The sequence below is a fragment of the Arvicanthis niloticus genome, chromosome 11, assembly GCF_011762505.2.
Source record: "Arvicanthis niloticus isolate mArvNil1 chromosome 11, mArvNil1.pat.X, whole genome shotgun sequence".
Taxonomy (NCBI): Eukaryota; Metazoa; Chordata; class Mammalia; order Rodentia; family Muridae; genus Arvicanthis; species Arvicanthis niloticus.
This window is the reverse complement of record NC_047668.1, coordinates 57,627,909-57,643,848: the sequence shown is the minus strand read 5'-3', so window position 1 is coordinate 57,643,848 and position 15,940 is coordinate 57,627,909. Positions and strand designations below refer to the sequence as shown.

At 38.6% G+C, this 15,940-nt stretch overlaps 1 protein-coding gene across 3 annotated transcripts in view; it reads left to right on the top strand.

The window, feature by feature from the left end:
* Positions 1-15,940, top strand: part of Lclat1 (lysocardiolipin acyltransferase 1) — a 118,006-nt gene that overhangs the window by 47,242 nt on the left and 54,824 nt on the right. For all 3 annotated transcript variants that reach the window (XM_034514487.2, XM_034514486.2, XM_076942242.1), the window contains 2 exons: positions 1,963-2,161; positions 14,436-14,582. In XM_034514487.2, the coding sequence (XP_034370378.1) occupies positions 1,963-2,161; positions 14,436-14,582 (346 nt within the window). The remainder of the gene's footprint in view (positions 1-1,962; positions 2,162-14,435; positions 14,583-15,940) is intronic.

Below are 15,940 nucleotides of genomic sequence, written 5' to 3'. Positions count from 1 at the left end.
ACCCTGTCTTTTCTGCTTCTCATTTGAATGAAAACCTTTTTTTTTTTTTTTTAAATGTAATAGAAGTTGACTGTTACTGTTATATCAGAAAAACAGAGATCCACTTACCTCTGCCTTACAAGCCCTGGGGTTAAAGGCATGTGCCACCATGACCAGCCCATAGAGCTTTTAATTTTTAAACAGAAAAAAAAAAAAAAAAAAAAAAAACACATTGAAAAGTACTTTAATGAATAATCTCTGTGTGTGTTCGTGTGTGTTGTGGGTGTGTGCACAGAAGAGCGTGTCCTATAATAATTTCCTCTATTGCTGTTCACTTACTCCTTAAGTTAGGCTTTCCCAGACTAGAAGCCAGCAAGTCCCGGCAGCCTTCCTGACTCCATGGACATTGGAGGAGCTGCAGCTGTGAAGCAGGTCAAGCAGCAGCACCGCCAGCCCTAGTTGTCCTCAGGGAGCTACCCAGTTAGGTAGCTCTACCTAGCCATCCAACCCAACTGTCCTCTTTTGGGAAGAAGTAGCCATGGATACAATTTTGTAGTTTCTTTTTTACTGAGTTTATTTTCCCCTAAAGCATCCTGCTCTTGCAGAAAGCTTTACATGTGGGTATTCAAATCTGTGATTTGCTTTTGCTCTTCTTTCAATGCCATGTTTGTGTTTCATTCTACCACACATACTCATAGCTCATTCACTGTCAGTGTTGAATTTTTTTTCATGATATTTGAGGGGCTGGCTTTTCATTAAATCCCCTTTGATCAAGCCTTTCTCAATTAGTTATAGAATCAAATAGGAATTACATATGAATGGCTTGGGATTTAAACTGAGTTGGGCTGTAGTCTTGGCTTCCTGGGAGGCATGGTAGGAGTTTGAGCCTACATTCTGGGCAATATAAACAAGGAGAAACGAAACAGGAACAGGCTGGCTCACTGTGTAAGAGTTCTAGTCTATAATGCATACTTTATTTAAGAATATTTAATCTAAATTATAATCATGGGCATTAGAAATGTTAATTTAACAAACTCAGCAAGCATTTCAGCATTTATTTGTGTCAGGCATTTGCTGTAGATGGTAGGCTGGAAGATTTTAGTAGATAGTTACTTTAGTCTTCATGTATTCTTTGAGTAACAAAAGATCATCTTAGAGAAAAATAACAAATTTAAAGCTGGGTTTGGTGGTGCACACCTTTGATCCCAGTACTTAGGAGGCAGAGGCAAGTGGATCTCTGTGAGTTTGAGGCCAGCCTGGGCTACAGAGTAAGTTCCAGGACAGCCAGGGCTACACAGAGAAACCCTGTCTCGAAAAACAAAAAATAACAACAAAACAAAGAAATTTAGCTTCTCCAGTCCTACATCCAGTTTTATTTCTGATTCTTCCTAGAAAAATTGGGTAATAATCATGCCATTATATCCTTAAAATTGCCCAGTAGAATCTTGTACTTTTTAAATTTAATAATATATAATTGAAGATTTGAAAGGTAGTTTATATTTTTCTATCAAGAAACTTCCAGAAATTAAAATTAATAGAAGAGATTTGAAGTATTGAAAGCACTTCCTAGTTTCACCCCAGATCATAGCATCCCCTGTTTATTACAGAAGCAAGAGTATGGGAAACTATGTTTTATGTGTTAGAAATCATAGGACATATGACATGATAAAATTTACCTATGGAAAACTTTGAAAAGCAACTCATTATTTACTCTGGACTCAGTTTTGCTTTTCCAAGGCAATTTCTTTGTTTAGTTACTTTTTAAGTGTCATCCTTTTTTGGTATTATAAAGCAGTATAGCATAGCTGTGACAAGGTTAGCAAGAAGGAAGGTCGATAACTCTTAAACTCTTTCTTCATTTCCTTTTAATATAGAGAATATCTAATAAATTCAAACATGATTGTGACTAATTTCATATGTGGCTTCTTAACTTGAAAGCCCTAAGTAAGTTGCTCTGTATTCGTGTTTTTTATTTTTTTGTAGGCATTGCTGGAGACCATGTTTGGTGTCAAAGTAGTTATAACAGGAGATGCATTTGTACCTGGAGAAAGGAGTGTCATTATCATGAACCACCGGACGAGGGTGGACTGGATGTTCCTGTGGAACTGTCTAATGAGGTACAGCTACCTCAGACTGGAGAAGATTTGCCTCAAATCTAGTCTAAAAAGTGTTCCTGGATTTGGTACGTTAATCATGGTTTTTTAAGTTCTTAACTCATTTTGTATGCAGCGTGCCTGCTCTAAGAACAAAATGAGCTAAGTTGAACGGTATGTTATTCTCAGCTTTTCTCATGAAGCTAAAAACATTTCCAGTTTCTTTTTATGTTTAATGGCTTTGTTATGTGATTTTATCTTAATCTCTGTTTTAAAAATATCTTACTCTAGAAGAGAAAAACTCGTATCATTTTCTCAGGGCAACTATTTGCAGGATGTGAAGGATTGGTAACTTTTTTTTAAAACTTCGTTTACAAATTAAAATGATACAAACTCATTCTCAGGCAGTCAGGAGAATTAGCTACTCTCTCCTCAGCTTGCCATCTTGAAGACAAGCCCATAAGGTACTCCTACAGTCGCAGGCTTGACCTCGTCTCCCTCCTTCAAGTCCTGTCCTGCATTTCTCTCTTTGTGTTTTGATACAGCTCCCTACTCTCTCTCATTTATAGTCTTTTTCCACTTTTTGACTTCCCACCTTCTACTTTTTGTGTCTTTTCTTTTTTGTGTGTGACCAAATATACAAATCATTTACGGGAGCATAGGTGAGAGTTTGCTCACAAGAGTGTAGATTCTTTACAAGTGGCTGCACCACTGAAAAACATGCCTGTTCCTCCAACTGTGAGCACATAAATTCCCCAGAGGGGATGGAGGCCACGAGGCTCTCCCTTTCCATCACAGGGTGCTGTTGAGTACTGTAGCCATGCCATTCCAGAAGGCAGTGGTTCGCAGGGCTCAGGCCCTTCTTGTTGCTCTTTCTGGTATTCCCTGAGCCTTTGAGGGACAATAATATAAGGTGGAAAGTGTCTGGATATTCAGGAATCATTACCAGTTATGAGTTCCTGCAGTTGCCATGGCTCTCCAGAAAAAGCTGCTTCTCTGACACTAGAGCTGACATCTGCATAAATATAGTTACTTGGAAGACAGTTTGAAGGCATGTCATATCCAGTTAGTAAGACAGCAGCAGTAAAACAGCAGTGGCTTTCTCACTGTGCTTTGTGACCTCCCACTTACGGGCTTTGGAATAGCTACCATACTAGATAGGCATTTCTTCTTATAATAGTCATCAAATCAAGGCACACCATGGCACATGTAAGCTTACACACACACACACACACACACACACACACACACACACACACACACACACACACACACACCGAGCTTGGTTTCTGTGTCCTGTGGTCAATGTATATGGATCCTCAGTAATAGAATCTTGCCATCTGGTTCTAGAGAAGAACCAATTGACTGGCATCTGCCTGTATTTATTGGGGGTTTGAGCGGACTAAAAACTCAAGGGAGATAGCCTGTTCCTTGCCCTGGGGTTTTTGTTTAATAATCGGTGGCTTCTGGAAGCTGAATAGCTTATATACACAGGGTAGTTTCATTTCAAACAATTTTAAAAATATTCTGATTAGCTTATTGGCTATCAGAATTCCTTCTGTTCCTTTTTTCCTCCATACATTGTAAGCATTGGTTGACCCTCCTCTCCACTTCTCTCTTCCTGCCTTCAATCTTTCTACTTCCTGCTGTTTCTGCCTCCTGTTCTCTTACCACATGCATTCTGCTACACAACTACTTCACTTTAAAGAATCGTTAGTTTTCTGGATTCCCAACCTATTTCTTCTTCATAAATGCACATGTACATACAATAAAGCTAAGTTTGCACATGAGAACATGTGGTGTTTATGTCTGTGACCCTGAGTTACCTCACTTAACACATTATTTTCCTCTATCAATACATCCATTTTCATAATTTCATTTTTCTTTTTGACTGAATAACATTCTATTGTGTAATGACTATACTTTTCTACTTGTTCATCAGTTGATGTCTCTTTGCTATTGTAAACAAAGAGCCATGCACATGGATGCCCAAGGCTGTGTGTGGGATGTGGAGTCCTAGAGTGTGCCTGGAATGCTGTCACTGGGACTGTTGGGTGCTTTAGAGACCTCCACAGTGATTTATATTGTGGTTACGTTCCACAGTGGAGAAGTAGCATCTCCCTTTCTGGGCATCCTCACCAGTATCTGTTGTCATTTGTCTTCTTGATAATAACCATTCTGGCTAGAATGAGATGGGCTCTCAAAGTAGTTTTAACTTCCATTTATTTGGGTAAGAATATTGAAAGTTGAATTATTTACTTCCTTGTTTTGTTTTTTCTAAGGGCCTTTGTGTCTTTTGTATACTCTCCCCTATCGGGAGGCGCGGACGAGGACTTCTCCCATGTAGGCAATCTCCTCACTCAGTTAACTATGTCATTGTCGTACACAACCTTTTAATTTCACGATTACCTGCCTTCCTCGTAGCTCAGATTCTTGCTCTTATTTTGTGAGGGTCTGAGTTCTATTGAGAAAATGCTTACCTATGCCCATATCTTGAAGTGTTCTCTCTGCTTTTCCTTGAACAGTTTGAAAGTTTGGATCTTATTTTGAGGTCCATTTGGAGTTGTTTGCCCAGGTGGAAGATAAGAAGACGGAGCTTCATTACTGTGCTTGTAGCTGAGGCTGATCCAGCACGCTTGTTTCCCAGGATGTATTTAAGTGGCTGTAGCTGTGAGGCCATGTTCCTGGGTCCTCAGTTCTCTTCCACTGATGTACGTGTTCATTTTTGTGCCAGTGCCATGCTGCTTTTGTTACTGTGGCTTAGTAGTGTAACTTAAAATCAGATGATTGTTCCTGTATCATTGTTTCTGCCCAGGATTGCTTTGAGTTAAGGTTTTTTTGTTGTTTTGTTTTTTTTTGTTTGTTTGTTTGTTTTTGTGCTTCTATGTGAATTTTAAGACCCATTCCCCCCTCCCATTTCTGTGAAAAATGGAGCTGGAATTTTGATAGAGATTTTATTTAATCCATAGATTGCTTTTGGCAGAACAGCTGTTTTTATAGTTAATTCTTCTGACCCATGAGCATGGGGAGGCTTTTCAATCTGCTGGTGTTTTCTTTGGTTTTGCTCCTGTGTTCCATGCTTTTGACTTAGAGACTTTTCCTTAGCTAGCTTTAGTCCAAGATTTTTTTCTCTCTCTCTTTTTTGAGTTTGTTATGAATAGGATTCTTTCTTAGTATGTTTGTCATTGGTTCATATGAAAAACTACTGATTTTTATATGTTGATACCACATCCTACCACTGTACTGAGAGTTGTATGTCAGCTTTGTTTTCTGGTGATATCTTTAGGGCTCTGATATATGGCATCATGTGTTCATAGGGATGCCTTAACTTTTTAGCTAGATTTTTTTTTAGTTTTTTTTTTTAATTGGGATATTATAATTAGTTTAGTCTTGTTATGTATCATAGATATGTAGAGAACAGAAGCAGATAAAACACTCAGTACTATAAAATGGATTAAATATTATGATGCTAGTATTTGAATAAAACACTTTAAATGAGAAATACAAAGGATGGTAGTTGGTAGTAAAGTAAGATGAAATGTGATAAAAATCCATTAAATTAAAGAAGAACACAGAGGAAAAAAAATCATACCAGGGAATAGAGTGATAAGAAGGAAAATGGAGAGAACCAGAATGAGGGCACAGCAATGCCAGGGGCATGAGTATTGCTAGGCTGAGCAGCCATTAGAAGATACCGAGTTTCCAGTGCTCTCACATCTCAATGTTTTTCATTATTATTATTTTTTTACTTTATGTGCATTGGTGTTTTGCCTGCATGTGTGTGTGAAGGTGTTGGAGTCCCCCTGTAACTGGAGTTACAGACAGTAACTACCATGTGGGTGCTGGGAATTGAGCCCAGATCCTCTGAAAGAAGAGCCGGTGTTTTTAAATGCCAAGGCATCTCTCCAACCCTCAACGTTTTAAAATACTAACATGATGCTGCAAGCAAAACATTCTATTCCTGACCTCACATGGTTAGTGGTATCAAAATGTACAAAATTAATGCAACTTTTCTTTTAAATCATTTCAGACTGTGAGTATAAAATTTATATGAACTTCAAGTAAATTTAGACTTGGCTTGCATTGTGTATATGAAACACTTCTACAGAAAAAAAATTCCACAAAATAAAAACACTTATGGTGCCAAGCATGTGGGACAAAGGGCACTTAGCTATACATGAGGTCCTTAGGGAAAACAAAATAGTATGATTTAATATTTCAAAGGTAATTCTTAAAAGATAACTAAAGAAAAACTGCAAACCAGTAGAAGAACTGGGAGGGACTTAACAGTGTCCACTATAGACCTGATCCCTGGGGGACATGGTGAGTATTCTAAATCTAGTCACCACTGGAAGTCTCTGGATCTATGGCACATCCAGAAACATTTCTTGTCCAGAGTTTTCTTTTCCAGACCAGCACACAGCTCCACACACCCTCACCCCTCATAGTCTGTTCTTTGGAGCTTGGGATCACAGAGTGTCCACCATGCCCTGCTGATAACCTTGAATTTGTAACTTAAATGCAGCCCAGCCAAGTCTGTTTGTATACTGTTTAAAAGACTTGGCTCTGTGTGTCAGGGCAACGGAAAGAAAAACCACAAGGACCAGAATGAGTGGCAAGGTCTGCACAGAGGAGGAGGGCATGGCAGCTAGGATGTGATATCCTGGGCTTAGAGCCAGCTGTGGGGCCAGACGTACTTTATGTGTGAGATTTAAGCCTAGTTTGTTTAGGTCTAGACTTGTAGCTGGCTCTTTTGTTACTAACAGTCATAAACATTGTGGATAATGTGCTTCCCACCATTTCTCCAAACTGCGAAATGTACATTGGTGGGTTAACTGCTTGTCATGAGTTGAGTTTTATAAAAACTGTCAAATGAAGCATGTTAAGCAGTTTTATTGCCTAGAGGACACATGCAACAGATGATTTCATACCAGCAATTCTGTTGGTCAAAATTAAAGTCTCCTAACAGTTGATTCTGGAGTTTGCTTGCTGGAATTGCTTGCCAGAGATGAATTTGGATATGTTATTTTTTTGGGTGTGTGTGAGAGAAAGAAGGGGGGTGGGGGAGGGACCTTGGGGAAGAAAGGTTCAGTTAAATTACATGCTAGGCTAAGAGTATTTCAGGACTACACATTCTGGAATTACATTGAGATAAGGACTCAGGTCTCAGTATATGACCTGTAATTCTGTTTTTAATGTGCTGGCTGACTTCTGAACAGAGGATGAACCCTGAACTGGGTAGAAATTGTTGACTAGTTTGCCTGGCTTCAAGGTTGTCAAGTATAGTTCTTCCTACCATCCATCCTTAAGTGGGGTTCCTGTTGCTGTGCACCACAGCTAATTTCTCAGTCAGAGACATGGCTGCAGGTAAGGCTGGGAAAGTAAGAAGCACATTTTGTATCCTAGGTATGCTGAAAATCAAAGAATTTTTTTCTCTGTAATGATATGAGTTGTCTACAAAGTGTGCTTTTGTGTCAGTAATTGTAGAAGAGGGCAGTAAAAGAATTGGGTAAACTTTAAGGCTTTTAGTCTGCTTTGTATTTATTGGCAAGACATAAATACAAGACCAGTTTGGAGCCAGTTTCACAGTAACAGTAAAAAGACACAAGAGATGGGCTCTTGTGTATCTGAGAGTAGTTTGCTAACATTAGTTTTAGTAGATTATTTGATGAATGTTTTTAATTATTTTTATTCTTCTAAGTATGTATAAACTGTGATTGCATTTTTAGTGCCAGGATGAATTAGGCCTTATATTTATTATAAGATTGTGAAATTTTTAAAAGTTTGATGGCTGCCATTTTTATTTCTGTAATAAATCTTACAGAAAATATTTTTCTTATGTCTGAAGTCATATATTTCAGCCAGGCAGTAGTGGTGGGCAGAAGCAGGCGGATATCTTGAGTTTGAGGCCAGCCTGGTCTGCAGAGTGAGTTTCAGGGCAGTCAGGGCCACACAGAGATACCTTGTCTTGAAAAACAAACAAACAAACAAACATCAGATATTTATGAGTATTCCACAGTTGTGTCATGGATGCCATCCAGAGGCACATTTAGGCAGCCAGGAAGTAAGAATGTTTACTGCAGTGAAAGTAGCATCTAAAGTCTACTTATAAATGTTGTTACTTGATGTTCTCAACTATTGAGAACTATCAATCTGTGAAAGATTCTAAGTAAAATATGTAAGCCTTGATATTTTATGGAAAATGGTTATTACTTATATATTTTTTAGTTAAGCAGAATTTTCCATCAATAAATAAATGTTCTGAAATAATTTTATATAAATATTTTTTGATTTTTTTGGAACTAGAAAGATAATAAAGGATATTTCTGTTCACCCAGTTTCTCAGGATGTTTCCTTCATAGCATAATTTATTCAAATGAAAGGGTCGATTGGCACTGTTTAGCTGACTAAACAATCAACAAGTTTGGTTTTGCCAATCTTTCTGTTACTGTCGATTTTCTAGGACATTAATGTCCTAGGATCCCTCTGAGGAACCACCTTGCTTTTAATTACTCTTGCTTCACTTCAAAGCAGTATGTCCTTGCTTTACATGGTACTTATGAGTGGTATGTTTTTCATTCTGAATTTTCATGGTGTTTCTCCATTAGATGGTGGTCATGAGTCTGGGGAGTAGTAGGTACCACAGAGTGCAAGTCTCATGTCAGAGGTTCATGATAGCAAGTGCTCTGTCATTGGTAGTATTTATCTGTCACTTGAGGAATGCGGTCTGGTGTCATGTTACTATATTCATTATACTATATTCTATATATTCACCAGTAACTATCTTATATTCATCAGTCTATGCTCATCACATTTATTTTATAATCTGACTTACTGTAGAATATTATTATTGAACATTTTTTAGCTTTGGATGGAGAAATTCTTGCAGGCTAATGCATCTGTCTTTTTGCTATACTTATCTTGTTTCTTTCACCTGCTTGTGTTCTGATGCTCTAAGACTCTGTCCTACTCCCTTTCTCCCACAAGGTCTCACTGTGTAGACCAGGCTGACCTCAAACTCACAGAGATCCATTTGCCTCCTGAGTGCTGTGATTAGAGGTGTGTGCCATCCTGCCTGGCTATAGTTCCTTCTCTGTAGGAGCTGGATTGTCTGCCTTTCCCAGCCTGTAGTAGATAACCACATTCCTTGGATTGTCTGCCTTTCCCAGCCTGTAGTAGATAACCACATTCCTTGGTTTGTGGCCCCTCCATCTTCAAAGACAACAGTGGCTAATTGAGTCAATACCCTTTCATTTTAAAACTGAGTCCCCTTCCCCTGATCTTTTCTACCTTTAAGGGCTTTATGATTTTTTTCAGTTCACTAAATTAATCTAGGCTCGTTTTCCAGTCTTAAATTTACCTGCATAGTAATCTCCGCTACCCTTTGTGTTGTCATGTGGATATGTTTAGGAATTTGTCACTGTTCTGCTTCCCAGAAGCAGTAATTGCTAGCATAGTCTGAGTCCTGCAAAGCTAGTGACATTCTTAGCTTGAGAATTGGGTAAAGGGATATGTAGATGATAAAGTATCTAGAAAGTTGATCAATAGCAAATCTAAAGGATAAAAAACCTACTGGCGTATGTTAGAATGGAACCCCTAAATTATACCAAAAACGAGAAGCCTCATCTTGCCAACAAATGCCATCAGTGAATGTTTATTTTTTTCAACGCCAAACAAGAGTGTCTAGCGTCTGCCAGGAGACAGGATAATTTCTAGGATAGCCACTACGCTGAGGAGTATAGTGGGATGTGCTCTGTGTGTATTTTGGGGTTTGTTTTCCTTCACAATTTGGGTTTTTTTTTTTTTCAAGTTTGAAATTGTTTGTAAAATAGGTTTGCTTTAGAAGATGGTTTACTTGCTTTGCCTTTTGTTTTGAGTTTGGCACTTATGAATCTGATAGTGTAGGCATCTGCACTGGAGGAGAGGTTGTGAGTTAATGGTCTACCTCACTCAGGGGGCTTTCAAAAGCCAGAGGTTTGTGGACATTGATGTTCTCAGAAGATGGGTGGAGAACATCACTCCATTTGTAATGTGAATTCCAGGATGATGGTGCTCCCCTGATTTGGTCTATATGACACTTAGCATCTTGACTGAGGTTGGCATTCTGGGAACTGTAGTTGCTTGTAAATTAGTTTCTGTAATTACAAGCTATATAAACTGTACTCAAGCACCTGCTCAGTCAGTACTGTTTCTCAAGGTCTTTGTGAGAAAGCTTCATATATACCCTGCATCTGCTCATATTATTTCTTCTCATTGAATTGGCCATCTTTAGGTAGCATTTCTTGATTTTATCCTTACCCTCTGCTCATTGAAGGGAATAATTGTCTAGCTACTTTGGTTTCTGGTGTCTTGTTCTAGTTTCTAGTGCTACAGAAGATACAGAGGATTACATTAGCAGATACAGAGACAGTGATGATAATGTCTAAGCTATCACCTAGGTTCAGTTCTGTGAGGATTAAATGAACAGTGCAGATGTTTTGTGATTCCTTAAGTGTAGGACATCTGTGCTAAAATGAATAGATGAAGAAAAAAATAATGGAACATATGTATACTTCTTATTAGAAAAGAATGCATTAAGTTAAAAATACATGGTGGTGGTATCTGGCGATGCACTCCTTTAATCTCAGCATTTGGGAGGCAGAAGCAGGAAGATCTCTAAATTTGAGGTCAGCATGGTCTATCAGAGCAAGCTCCAGGACAGCAAGAGCAACACAAAGAAACTGTCTCAAAAAAAGAAGAGAAAGATATATTCAAATAAATAGTTTCTTCTAGTAAATTTTACATCTTAATAAAAAAAGAATGTAAGTAAAAACAAAACTATGTTATAAAATTATGGACCATGGTAGGACACAAAAAATACCATGGGTTTCTCATACTTGCTCCAAGAAGATGATGCTGATGCTGGAACTAGGGATTTATCAGAAGATGGCTGTAGTAGGGCTAGCCGACACCATGCCTTTCTGTAGGCCATTCTGACGATGGCTGTTTCCTAAGAAATCCAGGCAGACAGTGCATGAGAGAGTGAAAAACTAAGATATGTAGATTGGTGTCTAATTTGAAGTTTTACTGCCATTAACTACTCCAGGATTCTGTGTTTTGTTCTGGCTATTCTGGAACTTACGTTGTAGATTGGGCTGGCCTTAAATTCACAGGATCCTCTTACCTCAGCCTCCTGAGTGCTGGGATTAGTGGTGTGCACCACCATTGCCTGGCTCATTTGAATATTTAAATAAATGTTATGAAATGCATGTTTTGAGAATTTCAGCAAGGTTAAGAAAAAACCATATATTGAGTTTTTTCTCCATAAGAGAGCAGAATACATTACATTTGAAGAAACTGTACAGCTTTAAAGAGCCAAAATGTTTTAAACAATTGTACATGTAATATGAGTAATGATTCTCAGAGCATTTACGTTATTCATAATACTTAGAGAAATTCAAGAGCATATTATTGGAGAGAAGCTAGTGATTTTATAAAGGTTTATCGATATTAATGTTTATTGAATTATGTGTGTGTGTTTCTGTTTGTCTAGTCTCTCTCTGTCTCTCTCTCTGTCTCTCTCTGTCTCTCTGTCTCTCTCTCTCTCTCTCTCTCTCTCTCTCTTTGTGTGTGTGTGTGTGTGTGTGTGTGTGTACTTGTGAGTACAGGTGCCTATGGAACTCAGGTGTCACATCTTTTAGAGCTGGAGTTAGGAGTGGGTGTGAGCTGCCCAACGTGGATGCTGAGAACCAAAGTTAGGTCCTTTGAGAGAGCAATAAGTTCTCTTACCCACTGAGCCATCTCTTGAGACCCTTCACACTGATCTAAAACATTTGATGCTGTAATTTTAAACTAGCAAAGTATTTTTTTATTCTGGGAGACTGGGGCGTAAGGATCATATTGTTGTGAGTTCAACGCCAACCTGGGCTACGAAGTGAGGCTGAGACTAGTTGGGTACACTGTGAGATGATGTCTCAAAACAGAATAAAACTAAAAACAAAACAAAACAAGACAAAACAAAACAAACAAAAAAAAACCAAACAAGAAAAACCAAACAAAATAGCTTTGGGACCAGCCCACCTGTGTCTGAAGCCCGGTTTCCACTTACTTACATCTATCCATGCATTAAAGATAGTACTTTTTACCTGATTCGTAGTTTCCTTAAGAATAATATACCGAGCACACTGTTAGCATTCACCAAATGTTGTTTCTATAATTATACTATTTAGTCATAAAATAGCTGGTGTGGAAAATAACCACTGACAAATATTAAAAACAAAAATATAGTTGTTAAACTCATTTATTGGGACAAAAGAGAAAGATCATAAAAGCTTGAGCGGTGGGCAGGCCATTGCATGGATGAGGTTGGGTTTGGCTTCTTCGTGGCTGCTAGCCACACTGACCACACTGAGGGATGGAAGGCTGTGGGAAATGTTCTGAAATTCTGAGGAAACAGTGATTTGGAACCTCAAATTCTATTTTTAGTCTAACCAGCTTTCAGAGTTGAACCAAAAATACATTTCAGGAATGTGAGGGCAGAAACAATTTTCAAAAGAAAGGATTAACAGAAGGGCACAAGCAAAGAGGTCGGCAAACTTGATGTCAAATCTCAATATTAAAAACACTTCTGTCAAGTTTAGGAATGTGATTGAAAAGTAAACAGTCTTTGGAATAGTCAGGTGATTCCTACATATCCTGCAACAAAAATGGTAGTAAGCATACATTTTTGGCATTATTATTTTACTTTTTAAAAATTGAAGTTAAATTTAAACTGGAGTCTTTTGGTTTATACGGTGATAGAGTTAAGAGCTGTTTTGGTGGAGACTAATAATTGAACTCAGTGTTGATGGTGTTCTGTGGTTCAACAGGCTTACCAAATATAGAGAGCTGAAACACACAAAGAAATAAAATGGGATGTGTTGTTTCCAAGCCAGTCAAGCAAAGGTCAGCACACTGTCTGCCAAGGGGTGGGACTGTGGTTCACACTGTGGGCCATACCGTCCCTGCAGCAGCCATGCTGTCCTATGGCACCTGATGCTCCCTGACATTGTTAAACAGAAATAGCTATTGATAGTATATATGAACAAATGGGATGCCCGAGTTCCAGGAAAACCTGGATTTTAGAGAACAATGGAAGGGGCAAAGAAAACTTAATTTCAATTAAAGATAGGAAAAAAGGGGGAAGTGTAACAGAAATAATAGGTAACATGAAAAATGTCTGGAAAAACTTATCCCTAATAAAAATGATTGGAGTAAAGATTTCTAGGAGGTATAAGAGTCTCAGGTTGGCCTTAGCCTGTTATAGGGAGCAGGAGGTAGGTAAGCCATGGCACGTCCTAAGCAGCACTGCTTGTTTGCAAGGCGTTATTACCCTTCATCCCTAGCTGTCAAGATGAGTGCTGTAGTTACTATGTAAGTGTTAGAGAGGAAGACTCTCATGGGTATCACAGAGATGGACCCATACATAGGCTGGCAAGACTGGGCCTAGAGTTAGAATCAGGATCAGACCTGTGGCTCAGCAGCAAGAGGATCTGGCCTTTACTACATATGCCGTCCTTATTGCACAACTCACAGTGTCTGCTTTTCCAAGGTCCTAGGAGAAATTTTAAGAGGGATAGATAGTCGGTTGGCCTGAGAGTTACTGTGTTGGGCCCATGCATTTCATTCTTTGTGGGCTTTTTCAGAGACTGTACATAGGCTACCCTAAGTTAGGCATCTTCTACAGAAGTTCCAAAGGCTGTAGCCAGGGAAAGATTAACAGGCATCTGAAACACAGATGGGTTCATCAAGGCTATGTTTTCAGCAATAAGGTGGGTCTGCCTCTGAGAAAGGCATTGTGCCCACATATGCACTCCAAGGAATGTGCATAGCAAATAGACCATTTAGTTTAAGTAAAATCTGAAGTGACTACCATTGAAAATAGCATTTGCATTTAGTTTGAGAGTACAGAAAAGGAAGTAATATAGAATTCTGTGTGACCTGAGAACATTCTTTGCTTATTACTTGGTAAGTACTACTGACTTGAGATAACAGTGGCAAGCTATGGCTTAAAGGAGGTTTTAAAGAATTTAGGCAGTGGTAGTGCACGCCTTTGATCCCAGCACACAGAAGGCAGAGGCAGGCAGATCTCTGAGTTTGAGGCCAGTTTGGTCTACAGAGTGAGTTCCAGGATAGCCAGGGCTATACAGACAAACCCTGTCTGGGTGAGGTGGGAAAACAAACAACAACTTTGCAAACCCTAGTATTTCCAAAATTAGTACTACATATATGGTATGTCATAGAATGGTTATTATAGAATAGAAAAATTGAAGACCTGAAAGTTATATTTAGTAGTATGTGAATATTACTATTGAAGTTTGTACAAATGCTTTTTTTTTTTTCTAGGCTGGGCCATGCAAGTTGCTGCCTTTATCTTTATTCATAGGAAATGGAAGGATGATAAGAGTCATTTTGAAGACATGATTGATTATTTTTGTGTCATCCATGAACCAGTACAACTTCTCATCTTTCCAGAAGGAACTGACCTCACAGGTAAGGTATCCTGGGTTTGGGTCACAGAATTTAAAAACTTAGAAACCACTAGTCCAATCTCATACAGAGTATGTGAATATCAACAAATGGATAGATGACTGCCAGGTCACCCAGTGAATGGTACCCAAGCCTGACCTGCTGGTACAGTCCTGAAGTTCCAGCTACTCAGGAGAATGATTCAGGCAGTTCACAAGTTCACAAAGTATTATTTATTCTGTAAACCCTTTATCCTTCAAGTTCTTCCATATAAGAAGACAATCTAAAAGTAACTAATTTTAAATATTGTGACCTTTCCATTGATACTTAAATTATCTCTCTACTACTACTAAAAAAAAAAAAAAAAACTTTGTCTCTTGAGAAAAATCATCTATACTTGTGTTATAGATGGGGCACAGAAAAGCATATTTAGAACCTTTCTACCTCAGCAAATAAAAACAAGATTAGTGAAAACACTATATAGTCTGTCACATGTACTAAAGTAGTGTTTTTGTAGGGCAAACCTAACATGGATAAACGTGGAGCTTTTCTGGTTGGTTGTTAAAGGGCTTGGGGAGGGTGATGGTTGAATTAGAGGCATTTCTGTAGTAAGAGCTCAAAGGGGCCTTTTCTCCAGTGTGATAAACCATACCTTCAAAGAGCGATTCAGCAGAATGTAGGAGGATGGTGTGGGATGCTGTATGAGGGAACACAGACCTAAAAGGGCATAGAATGAAAAACAAAATGTACAAACTATATGGCAAAGAGGAATATAAACTTATCTTCCAGGAACTGTAATACTGAACTAGGAAGGGCAACTTTTCACACTGTGGGCTAACAAAAATATCTCCAATTTAGAAAAAGTTTCGTTTAATTTAAAATGTTTAATTTAAACATGTTTTTAATTATTAGAGTTAATTGGTATTGTTGCTCTCCTCATGAGGCCACAAACCCTTTCAGCTCCTTCAGTCTTCTTTCTAACTTCTCCATTGGGAAAAACCCCTTGATCAGATCAGTAGTTAGCTGTGAGCATCTACATCTGAATATGTCAGACTCTGGCAGACCTCTAAGGAGACAGTTGTATCAGGCTCCTGTCAGCATGCACTTCCTGACATCCACATCAGCATCTACCTTTGGTGACTGCACATGGGATGGATACCCAGGTGGAATGGTCTCAGAAGGTCCCTCCTTTAGTTTCTGTCCCACACTTTGTCTCCATATTTGCTCCCTTGAGTGTTTTGTTACTCCTTCTAAGTAGGACTGAGGCATCCACACATGGTCTTCCTTCTTCATGAGCTTCATGAGCTTCATGCAGTCTGTTAGTTGAATCTTCGATATTTCAAGCTTCTGGGCCAATATCCACTTATCAGTGACTAAATACC